The 13,476-nt window shown below is 34.3% G+C and overlaps 1 protein-coding gene across 1 annotated transcript in view; it reads left to right on the forward strand.

The window, feature by feature from the left end:
* The window catches only part of DNER (delta/notch like EGF repeat containing), a 141,097-nt gene that overhangs the window by 81,107 nt on the left and 46,514 nt on the right, over positions 1-13,476 (forward strand). Inside the window, exon 5 of the mRNA XM_062582515.1 lies at positions 4,264-4,409. Coding sequence (XP_062438499.1) covers positions 4,264-4,409 — 146 coding nt within the window. The remainder of the gene's footprint in view (positions 1-4,263; positions 4,410-13,476) is intronic.

The following is a 13,476-nucleotide window of genomic DNA, read 5'->3' on the forward strand; positions in this document are numbered from 1 at the left end:
ATTATAGCTCTGTGACACTACTCAGTTGCAGGAACTGAAGATGCAGTTCAGACATAGCCAATACCACTGCTTTGGTCTTGAAGCAGTGATAGTATCTGTTTTTCTTGTATTTGAAAATATCTGTAGTTCTATATTCCTATTAATAGAGGTCTGACTGCACTATATACAAGGAATGACATGGAGAAATGACATAATCTTGTTCTTGGGCCCTTTTTTGTTTTCCTACCTGTTTTGACCTACCAATGCTCTTAATTCTAAGGGTATATAATGTGCAGGGAAGCTGAAGGAACTTAGTACCTTCAAGAACTCTGCTGCTGTGTAAAATGTTGTTGAAATCGGTTAGTGACCCCAAAAACTTTTGGTGTGGGCAGGTGTTGAAGGAGAAAAAAGGAACAGATGGAAACTGATAGACATCCCACTGCTGTCTCATTTTCTGGGAAAACTAGGCTAAAAATAAGTTGAAAAACTTGGGAACTGGTGCTGCACTGTAATGAGTGGCCAGGTCTTGGCAGTCATGCTGAGAGACTGACTTGGCAGTCATTCTCCCTCATTCTCTCTCATCTGAGGAACCTTTAGGTGGACTCAAAGACCTACAATCTTCCCCAAGTATGACTTAAAGCTCCTAAATCTTCTTCTGAATCAGAGCCTTAGAACTGTAGTGTAAGGAACTGTTGCTGCATTTCTGATATAAAATGATACTCTGTTATTTCAACAGTAGGCGAATATATATTAAGACTGGATTAAAGAAAAATACATTTGAGGAAATCACGTGGCGGGGGGGAGTGTTTCTATGTGTAGTAGTAGTGTGTGCATACCGGGGGTTTGGTAGGGTTCTCGGTTCAGCCCATGCCTTTTGTTAATATAATATGCAATAGGGTAACGGTCTGAGTTGTTGGTGGTGTCTGCTAACTTCTTTCCTGCTTGTTTTGGCATTCCGGTATGGACCATCTTACTGACCTCAGTCTGCCATGCCTTGAAAGAAGGCTTCAGTCAAATAGAGGCTACCAAGGAAGCAGCTCAGTTTGTGTAGTGTAGTAAAATAGGTCGATCAACCAATGTTTGAATACCTTCTCTGTAAAAAATATCCTTCATGTTGTTCAAGGGATACTGCAAAATTTACACATGCACTGCTAGCAATCATAGAAGCAGGAAGGGCTGGGGGGGGGGAGCATTGTGCAGATATGGGGATAACGCAAACAAGTACTCACTCCTTACTGACTATGGGTTGGGAATATGAGCTTTACTTTAGCTTAGAGAGCCCTGACTAAATACAGGTATAAAGAAAGCATGTGTTGTGAATAGGGCAAAAGATACAGTGGTAACCTGAATGTCATGATTTGATCTTGCTGAAAATACCTAGACATAAATAATACTATCACTTTGTATTTTGACTATATTTCTTATTTTTCATTCTTAACTTTCTTGATCTGAGAGAAACAGGAGAATGTGTGCTTCGTGCTCCTAGACAAAATGTGAAACTGCAAGGATAGGATGAGCTGTAGTGCATTTTAAGCACGCATACTGCCAGTGAAATCGTGCAGACACTTTTCAGACTATCAGCTGTGTGAGCACAGAGCTTGAGAACCCTCCTTTGGCAAAATAAATGATATGTCACTTCATATTCTGATTTACTAGATTTTAAAATTGTTTCCATAATACTAATGTAAATAACTCAACCCTGAATTCTCTGATTTAAAGTACTGTCATATCATTACATTTTAGCTAGTTCAGAAAACCGGTAAAGTTAAGCTGATCAAAATTATTTCTTGCTTTTATGAGCTCTAATGATTTTTTTCAGACCTGAGATGAAGGTAGATGCAAACATACTTCTGAAATTATTCTGCTGTGTAGAAGTTAAAAATAGAAGTTTAAACTCACTCTAGTTCGGTCACTCTTACAGGAATTGGCCAAGTAATCACTTGAAATGCTATGACCCGAGTTAAGCAGCAAGTCAGAACTAGATGATCAGACAGAGTTCTAGCCTTAAAGCTCAGAGATTTTGGAAAGTTATATGCAAGCACTATAAAGTGAAAATAAATAGCTGTATTTTTACCTTTTTATCTTTGGAAATTGGGTGAGATAATTAGAAATCACAGGAAAATATGTGGCATTCCAGTGAGAATAATTTTTTCAGTGGTTTGCCTAAGGGCTTCTGATACTGAAATAGTAACAAGACTCAAAGTACAAAGAAGGTTGATTTAATATTCCTTTAGGGAAGTGTCCTGAAGAATATGTAACAGTTTGCTTCAGACAAGAAAATGTGAACCCAAAGACATTTTCTAAATACCACATTCTTCCAAGCATTCACGTATAATTGCACGATGACCTAGGACAATCACATTCTATTGTTAAAGAAAATTATTCTCGCGGCATCTTTGAACAGATGGGAAAAATGTGGTGTGTATTAAGGCCAGAACAAATTGGCTTTCTTAGAAGAGGTCAGCAGATTACAATAATCTTCATTAGCCAAAATAGACCATTAGAAATTTGAACTATACCTAATACATTTCTATCCAATCTTTTAGAATATTTAGCTAACTCATAGAGGTTATACTCAAGCTGATGACATTTGTATTGGACATGACATTTTCCTACTTTGAAGTTACGGTTTAGGGATCAGTGTTTCTAATATTGACAACTAATTGTTCAAAGGATGCAACATTTAAAAATGAAATCTAAAAAGTAAGAACAAAGAATATCTTCCTTTATGATTTTCTATGGAATTTTCAGTATTAGTAATATTTGACTCTTCCATATGTAGAATACAAATAATGTATAGCAGCAGTTCAAGAAAGAAAATGCACTTGAAGTTCAGGGAGTTTCTTGAAACTTTTGTTTTATTTCTGTTCATTAGAAATTTTTGTATTGTAATGAATTTTTCTCCTCGAGTAAATTCTAGCACTTTGTCCAATCTTTAATACAGGAAGTTGGGTTGCATTTTGAGAGATCCTTTGAGGCTCATACAGTAAAAGATTTCAGAATTTCAAGTTTAAAATATTAGGAAAACCATTCTGAGTCATATAGTTCCCACATCTATTTACTGTCATTGTTCTTAATATTAAGGATATTTGCATTAAAAACAGCATCTATTTTTCCTTAATCTCTCACTCTTATTTATTTGTAAAGAAACGTATAACTCCACCATGGTTCTATGTCTGTAACACGCACATACACACACACATATGTATTTTGGCATGACCTCTAGTTTTATTACTTTTTGCCTTGGCTGTCTGTGTGCCTCATTTTATCTTTACTATTTTCCTTTATTATTTTTTTTCAGGAATCAATATGTTAAATTCTATTAGAAATATGGGTGATGGGGCTGCTGTTGTGCTCCAGCATGTTTTAATAGCTTCCAACGGATTAAATTTTGAATTCTCTGCAATTGTAGGTGGTAGCCAGAGATTTATGAATTTTTTTCTTCCTCCTCAAGTGCTCCATTTTTTAGGTGGTGTTCATTTATGGCTAGTGTATCACCTTATAGAGCTATTAGATTAGACATTCAAAAATACTTGTATTGGAAATGCACAAAGAAATGCTATCAGGCTGTTTATGTATTCCTTGCAAACTCCATCAAAAATGCAACTAAGAAATTGTTCTTTTATTAGCAGTGTAATGCAGTTTATGCTGTGTATGCCTTTTAACTCCTATCTAAAGTAATTTTTAGAAATTAATTTAAACCTTTTTATTCACTGAGTTTGATTTTAGTATCTCTTGTCCTTAAAAACTTAAGGAAATGTATTTGTAAATTATCAAGAGGATAGCAGGAGACAAAAGCAAAATAAAATAAAATTAGTCTTTATTTTTATGTCAGTCTTGTCTTGATATGTAACAGTGCTCTGATGTATGCTTTTCTAATACCTTAGCTTTACTATATTTTTGTCCTAGAAATTAGCCAAATGGGAGAGCAATTTTAAGAACTCTGTTATGTACTTAATAGTTAAAGATTATCTCAAGCAATTTAAAAAACAGTTTAAAGTCAGTTTTTCCAAAGTAGTGCGGATGAGAGCCCTGAAGGTAAATCTGTTTTACTGCCTTGCCTTCCTTTTGTTCATCAATATGAATATTTTAAAATGTTTCTGAACTGTATTGCGTTTTGAATTTAAATGTGTTAAATTTTGAAACATCTGTGAAATATGAACAATGATGTTCTCGGTTGACAATTTCTTTGAATTCACTTTTGTTTGTCTAGCAGTAGAGCATTAATGTCTATTAGCATATTGTCTTGTATATTAACAAATTGAAATTTGTTTTTTTTTTCAGGTTTTTTGAATGATTCAGTTACTAAATGCATTGTGGCTTTACGCTTGACTGTGGTAGTGAAAACCAGTACCTGCTTGCCTGTGGGAAGCCGTTCAGATAGCTTCCCGTGTTCAGGGAAAGGAAAATGTATCACACAACCAGATGAGGTAAGGTAAACCTGTCAAGATCTTTGTGTAGAGTGGAAATTACATGGTAATAGAAGTCCAGGGTAAAATGTACTGATACTCTGAGTGTGTGCATTCCCTGCTGCTGTGTGATAGGCTGCAAAAGCCCATAGATGTTACTAGATAATAAAAATGCATTTCTTTGTTGTTTATAAAAATCAAGTACTTAAAAGTAAGAAAATCCCTAAAATGCAGAGAGTCAGACACTGTCCTGGCAGTAAAAACAAGTATTCAAGTCAGGTATCTGGTAATGTGTACTGCAGCTGACTCTTACTGTACAAGAGTATTTCTTTGTGAGATGAAAAGCGTATCGTGAACATTCGGGATCCCCAATCTGCAGATCAACAGGTTCTGATATGTGAAGCTTCAGCCTTCTTTTGGGTTTAGGTCTGATGTAGTCTAGTTCTTCTCTCTTTATGTGTCTTAATAATTGGCCTCCTTACAAGTTACTGAATAGTGCCCTGGAATTGTCTGAGTAGAACTGTGGGAAGAAACAGAGTGGAGTAATCTGATGATGTTTGGAAATTGTCCTGTCTTTATCTGAGTAGGGAACATATTCATTTAGTTGTCAGTGTACAGTTCTTTCCTTTAAATAATTCTATATTGAGAGACTACGATGGAGATAGAAACTGCACCAGCCACCATGTTTTTTGTGTAATATAGTAACATAAAAAAATAAGGACAGAATATGTTAAATTTTCAGTCTGAACACTGCTTTTGCAAAACCAGGCTGGCCTACATGAGATCATGTATTCTCTATTACTTTTTATATATGTTGATTTTATTTCATGAATTAAGTCATTTGCAGCACAAATATGCACAATTAATCTTGGGTTTCATTAATATTCATTTGAGAGATAAAAGCAATAGTAACTGTTGAGTAAATATTAACAGCTGTGAGCCTACTGTGAGCACAGAAATTTTGATATATTTAAGGAATTCAGTGATAGTTCATCTGCTACCATTTACTGATTTAAATTCTCAATAAGTATGTTTGATAGAAAAATGACAATTTGGATTGTAACAACAGTAATTAAACTGCTGCAGTATCTTTATATGTATGACAGTGCTAACATCTGGAATAACTGAGCATCATCTTCATTTCTCAAAAGTGAAATTTTAAAATGCCTGAGGTAACGTGTGAACACAATTACTGCAAGAAGCTTTTAGAAGTAAATGCTACCCTACCATACCGCTTGGCTGATAGCCAGCAAAGTTATTCATTCAGATACATATGCACTATTTCATAATCCAGTTGAGTTTTTCTGCTTTGCTAAATTTAATGTTTTTCTTTTAGAAATTTAGCATTTTGGATTTGATTTATTTAAATAATGTTAAAATTACTATATGCAATGATATATTGGAATGTCTTCTATTTTTCCATTTTTGTTGAGTTGAGAGGTAAAGGCTTTGATAGTCTTATTTTGTTTTCTATATTTCATATTGTTTATTCATTCTTATGTCTCTAATTACTTTGTCTTACTCTGCATTATGTATCACAGGATAAAAGTTATTAATGCTTGTATCTATGTGGAGGCTTTAATACCTCTTTTTATTCTGTCTTTAAGGAAGATGCTTATATTACTTACATTGCCTTTAATAGGGAAACATGTTTTATAAATCTTTGAGACAAGATTTAACTTACAAATGAAATAATTAGAAAGGAAGACAAATTGACTTTGTGTCAAGAAAATGGAGCTATTATACTACTCCAAAAAGAGACTTTCACATCACCACTTTTAGTCTTAACATTAGAAATTTTGTAAGTTAAAATTAGAACAGTTAGTGATGGAGGAGCCCCTCTCATGCAGACACAGACTGTTCTTTTCCAGAGCTCTCTAGCTGGACAGAAGTCATGAATTTTTCATGATCCTTCTGCACCTGGTTCTTTCTTTGAACCTGTGTATAATAACAAGATTATACAAGATTATGTTTCTGACATACTATGTGCTAGATTATAGTTAACTGACACCTCTATACCTGAAGTTATGGGACATAAAGAAATCATGTTAAAGTCTATTTCTAAGAGGCATCTTCCAATGCATTGTAGTCAGAGAGAACTAGAATTAGCAGTTTCCTTGATATCTCTTCCTTTCAAATCAAATTTCAAGTTCAAAAATGTAACTGCTTTTGTGTTTACTGTTAGAAAACTACTGATTTTTCTAGAACCTCAACAAATGGAAGAACATCTCCAAAGCCTGTCTTCAGTGCAGTCAGAGCTGGTCCATGTAGCCTTCCATGAGCAGGGCTCTCACTAAGGCCTCAGATACAATGTTTCCAGATGTTGGTAATTTATGACCAGCTTGCTGCTCCAGGGAGAATAAAAATGTCATTTTATATGTTCAGCCACAGTGTTTTTTCAAATATGTCAATTTTCCTTACTCTTTTGTGGATTAGTTACTAATACAATTTAAACCAGGAAACGAATTCAGACACAGCATAAACAACATAGTTAAAAATAGAAGGTGCCTGTTTCATTAAGCAGGGTGTTTTTACCAGTTTAACTCATCTTAGGTAAGATAGCCACTAAAATGTCATAATGATTTCCCCAGTGATGGAGCAAACAACCATCAAAATGACATGCTGAACGTATAGCAACAATTGTATGAGTTTCCCACAAGATGCATCTTCTGTATTTCTTTTTTGCTGACTTGAAATTTTAATTTTCTTTAGCTTTACAACATGCCCTTAGTGATTTGCTGTTTGTTTTCATCTATAACTCATTGTGTTTGTGCAATCTAGTCTTCCAGGATGCAAAGCAACTCGGTAGGAGAAGGCATAAAAGGCTTAATGCCATGAATAAGCTAAGAGCTACGCTGGCCCGTAGTCATTACTTCCAGTGCCAAGAAGATTAATAACCATCTTTATGTTTTTATGTAGTTCATAGTTTTATTTCAAATCCAGTTTAATGCTAAAGAATATGGTAACACATCTGCTTAATGGAAAAGTTAACTGTAATTAACAATCTGCAGTAAAACAATTGTAATGGCATATTGTCTTTAGTGGAATGCATAAAACTATAAACAAACAAATTCTGGCCTAAATTGGAAGTTGCTCGGTAATGTAGTTTTTACTCATTCCTTATTGGTTAAATGTAAGTTGGCCTCTACTCAGCTAGATGATTTTAATAGAATGTAGACATAACAAAGTTTTTAATGAGAGATTCTTTTTTCAATTACTGCTGTCATTGAAAAGAACAAAAATTCGCCACCTTGTTCCAAGTTCTGTGAAGTGAGATGATGGTGAGTCAAAGTGGTACCATCTCCCATTCTCTTCTTTGTGTGAACTTTGTAGCTCCGTTTTGCTGCTGGGCTTGACGTTCTTCCACAGTGGTAGCGTGGACATGTCGGAAAGATAATACTGGTCATGGCATCATCACAGTGTGAATATCAGTTTCACCTTTATGTATACAGCTTTACACCAGATCCTCAAACAATTTAGTTGTGAATGAAAAGGAGAAACCTTAGTACTAAGCCCAGAGAGAGAGGTTTTTGTGTGTGTGCGCATGTGTGTGTGTGCGTGCGTGTGTGTGATTTCTGATTCTGCATAGACTTTTCAGTGGAGTTTTGAATATCCATTGGATTTGAGAGCCATAATTCTACTTAGTCCATGTGGAGACATAGTCAGTTCTCCTACAGACATCCCATAACTTCAGCTCACCAGTTTAAATGTGGAAGAACAGACTATGCAAATACGAAGTTTTGGTTGGAATTGAATTTGAACCCTTGAGATTAATGTGAAAATAACTAGCCTCTATTGCAGTGACATACAACTGCTTGAATTGAATAGTGATGATTCACACATCTTCTATATGAGCTAGAAGTTTGTGGGGTAGATTCACTTGAGATATATATATACATATATATACATATGTATACATATATGTGTGTGTGTGTGCGTGTGTGTGTGTGTGTGTATATATATATATATATATGTATATATATATATATATATATATATATAAAAAAATGGATAATTTTAAAAAGCCCCATGTATGTGTGCAGCACACATCTTCAGGCAGACTTAATTTCTAAATACAAAATAGTCCTAAATACAATATGTATACTCATCTCAGAAAAGTTTTGTTCAAACATTATAGTAACTTACTGTAAGGATTTCAATGAATACTGAATGACTTTCTCAACAAGGGAAAAGTAGGCATTCATTTTGTTCTGGTCATCTTAAGGTCATCTCTACTAGAGTAAAAAATGATGAGCTTTTGTGGTCTGTCTTTAATCTGAAATTTAGAATCTGATGAGCACTTTATCACTTCTGCTTATTGAAAATAGGAAAATAAATGTACTATATTTATAATAAGATGCTTACAGAGAACAGGATTGGCTAAAAATTATTATAAAGAATTTGTTTTATTGCCATTCAAAAGGATACATACCTTCTGTGTATGTATGAATTTACATTCCATAATCAAGTAAAATACACAGACAGACTGTCTATTGATAATAGATTATTGTTTTGGAATTTTAAGATAGAGACTTTAATACTAGCATGGCAGTGTGTAGTTTCTTCTGCATTTAGTTTTCCTCAAATATGCTAGCATATGTCACTTATTCAATAAAAATTTAATACCATCATGGGAAATACTATCATGGAATACTATATGGGAAAAGTGAAGATGACATGTCTAATGAAAACCATGACACCTGATCTTCTCTACAGAATAACCTCTCTGTATATCAGAACTATTATCTGTCATAAGGCATTACTGTTTAAAGTGCTACAATGGTTTTCTTTTGCTGCTCTAAAAACCCATTTTGTTAACCGTGTTTTATGGTAAAATATTCCCACATATTATACTTCTGTAAAAGTATATTATCTAGGCTTTTTTTAATTGCCTGTTTCATTAATATTGTTGAGCAAATGACTAATTGTTGCATTGTTTAAATATATTAACATTATAATAATTAGCTTTAGTTTCAAACACAAGTGATTAAATCTTATGAAGGAGCACTAGCCAACACACATGTTGAGTTTTTGTTTTTCTTACTCCACCATACATAATACAGACATTAATACTCTGAACATCTTGTATAGTGGAGAGCTTTACTTTGTTGGGAACACGAGGAGATGAAGAAATGTTTTCAGTCATATTTGCAGCATCCCAATTTGCTTTTTGCAAGCATAGTCCTTTTTACATAATTTACAACAAAAATCTGCTCAACAAGACAGAAATCTGCAACAAAAATTTGCTCATTTGTGTATATGTTTCTAAACTTTATATTTGAGCACTGCTGCACTTAAGCAAAGTTTGCTCTGGAATCTGATGCAAACTTCAAAGCTGATCCAAATTTTTGTAAAAATTTTAATCAAAACATCTAATTCAGAGACTTACTTGACAAATTAAAACTCAAATGTCAATTCTCACTGGATCTTACATTTGAGTTTTAATTTGCAAAGTATGTCTCGCTTTCCATAGGCAATGCTCCAAATGAAATGTTGGTGCTATGCAGAATACCTCATTTACGTCATCCAGTAGATCATCATAGTTGATGGTCTTAAAAGGTCCAACACCACCATTGCACAACTTCGTGCATGTCTCTGTTGCACTGTGATACATGATAAAGAGATGCCCAAAACCAGGGGAAAATCAGACTGCAACATTTACTGTTTCAGGTCCAGAAGTAGCAGAGATTGTATGCAGGGCTTGCTGGCTCCGCTGCTTGACCTGTGAGCATTGGAGTCCCTCCTTGCTCCTCGAGAGACTCTGCTGCAGTTTTCCAATCCTTCTAAAAGAGATTTTAGTGCAGGCAGAGCCACGTAGTTAGTGTCTGCAGAGGCAATACAGGTGTGCCCATCTCTGCAACGAATGGTTCAGTTAGTGCATCTTGCTCTCAATGCCATCAGTGTATTTGTGTTTTGTATTGTTTTAAATGAAAAGAGCCTAAAAAGCTTGGAACATAACTACTTAAATTGAGGTATTAATCTGAGAATGACTAAATATTCAAGATACCAGTCTTGGCTACGTAAGTGCAGAGGGATCTGTATTTCTGAGAGAAAATATGTGATATTTAAAAGAAGTATTCCCAACAGATCATGTTTAGATACTTGAATACAAAGTAAAATTTGCAGGTAGTATCTAAGAACTATTAGAAATAAAATTTTAATTTTATAGAGAATTCTAATGTTTAGCAAGATATAGAATTTCCCACTTTAATTATACGCTCAATTGTACTCTAAAGAGTATATTTATTTTTATTTGTATACATTATTATTCTAGGCTTCAGAGTTGTATTTATTTTAATATCTGATACATTATTTTGATAAGGATGGTAGTTCTGTAATTCAGACCTGATCATTATTTCTATAGGCTAAAGAGCATAACTATTTTATGCTGATTTATCTCCAGTAACTTTATAACGACTGACAAAAAATGGAAACTGCGCATCAACTGCAAATATATAAAATATATAAAAATGTAGGAGATTAGTCTAAAACAGTTGATTTATTTCTCTGAAAGTCATTAATAGAGTTAAAATTAATATTAAAGTTATTCCTCTTTGAACTCTTCTATTTGATTCCTTTGGCATGATATTGACAGTAAGGAAAGGTGTACTGTGTCCGTGGCATCTTAGGGGAATTTTTCCCATTACAGAGGGAGTTAGGCTAGGTTATCTAATTAGGAATTTGACTATGAATCTCTATTAGACATTATATTTGTAACATGCACATATCTCTGCAGTTCATCTAGTCTTCTAGATGAGAAGAATGGAAGGAAAATGGAGTATACAGTTAGGAATGGAGACTGCTGGTAGCACAGTTCATCTGTACTATTTTACTATACTATTATAGGAAATCTGGGCACTTTTGAAAGTGTTCCACTGTTTTGTTTCAGTATCCACTGTTACTAGACCAGCCTTTTGTGTTTGTCTCAAAGTTTTATAAGAAGTTGGGGGGGAGGAGGGGAGAGAGAGAGAGAAAAAAAAAGAAAAAGCAGAACTGAATATGCTGTGTGAAGACATGCTGTGTAGCACAACAAAGTTCATGTTGTATAGCAATTCTTATGGTTGTCTTTCCTGAATCATCTACTGTGATATTTCATAAATCTTTGTTTTTAAAACACGATAAACCTTTCTAGAAGTACAGCCCTGTATCTTGCAATAACAGGAAAACTACCTTGACGGGTGATGCAGTTCTTTAACTACATTTCAGTGAAAAACCTGTAAGTGGTGTTAATGGTTATCTGAAGACATCTGAATTTGCTGATCAAGGAAGGCAGATAGAAGGGCTGTGCTTATCCCCTTCTTTCCTCCTCTCTGTACATGTTTTAAGAAATAATGCTAACTTGTGGTTAGTATAGTGTCTCACTTTGCTCATCCGGAATAGGTAAATTATGGAGAAAGCAGTTGGCTTCACTGCCTTACAGAGAGCAACCTCGATTTTGTAGTTAAGCCTAAACCTAACACTCCATTCCAGGAATGACCATGTGCCCTTGAAATGAATAACAGAGCATCAAAAAAGAGTTAAAACAGCTGTGAAGGATGCTGTAGGAAATGTGTATGTGCACTCTTTACTTGGGTCCTGATCCTATGCTGTGCTCAGTGGGTGCTCTGATGTTTTGAGATATTGAGGACAACATTTACTTTGAAACCACTGATAGCTGTTGTCTTTAGGGACCAAAATGACCTATGAATTGATGGGTTTTCCACCAATGCTCTAGGGAAATGTGCAAATACTTACTATACATTTTGCTAGTGGTTCAGTTCTTAGACAAAAGCGATGTTTCACCCTGCCAGCCACCTATCTGTACAGCTTATGTGAATTATCTTCAAAGCAAATTACTGTATTATATGAAGATAGTATTTTTTTGTACGGTAATAATATTTTTTGACTGTGTTTTTTGCCTGCCTGTCTTGTCTTTCAGTTGAGCTATAGCCTTATTTGAAAACCTGTCATTGCTAACGTGAGAGAGATTCAGAGCTATTTTGTGAGCAGACTTGGGCAAATATCAGAACATGCTTAGACCGCATATTTAGCACTCTTGATAAATGCAAAATGATGTGTATGTTATTTTGGAGAAATGTTATTAATTCTTGTTTAGATTCAACCTGTGTAATATTTTTAAAGAAAGTATGAGATCTTAGGTTTACGGAGTACAGTTTTTATTTGTATGAGGATTGTTATTTTCTTTTTTTGTTTAATGCACAGCTGTTTATTCATATAAAGCAAACATAAGTAAAAATAGCAAATATAATACTAAACCCATCTCTTTATTTCTAGTTCCATGCACATGCTAAGCTGTACTTTGCATTACAATGTTTGTGCGGAACAGCTGCGTTCTCACCAGTGCTGATCTTGGCTTTGTAACGTATGGGAGAATGAGTGATGTTGCCATCTAGTGTTTAATGAACAAAGAAGGAAAGCTATTTAATCTAAATGGGTACTGGAGATGAGAGCGCTTTCTGTATTCCATCCTAGGAGATTTCCTCAGCAACTTTAGATTTAAAATCTAAAGATTTTTTAAAATCTAATTTTAAATTATTTTATTACTAACAAAAATGAAGAATGCCATGTTATGCCTACTAAAGGTATTTAACAGATTTCTCAAATAGATGTACTGCTATTTTATCTTTTATTAGACAATGAGTTTAAAAAATGTACCAAATACATTCGAAGATGATCTCTTTTAGCAGAATTGAAGGTGTTTGTCAGGTTTTATTTAAAACTCCTGAAGTAAGTCTCTGGGACTCCAGCTCTGCCCTTCACACATAGAGGTGCATCTCTGTAGTACGATTTTCTGCTGATAGATGCACATGTTACTTATTTTGGTAATTATTCCATTGTATAAATTCATATTTATTTTGAAACAGAATAATTCCATTATTTCTGGAACAGAACAAAAAATAGGGTGAAAAAAAGAAAAAAAAACAGTTTTTTATGTATTAGGAATGTGATCCCAACCTCCTTCCTTAGATGAAATTCCCCAACATCATTAAAAATCTTAACTGAAGGATTGGAGCAGGTTTAGTATTTTAGTGGGTAACTTTATGCAGACATTTATGTTGATGGGTTTATGGCAGCTCCTGTGGTTTTA

This window comes from Rhea pennata, chromosome 9 (assembly GCF_028389875.1).
Source record: "Rhea pennata isolate bPtePen1 chromosome 9, bPtePen1.pri, whole genome shotgun sequence".
Lineage (NCBI taxonomy): Eukaryota > Metazoa > Chordata > Aves > Rheiformes > Rheidae > Rhea > Rhea pennata.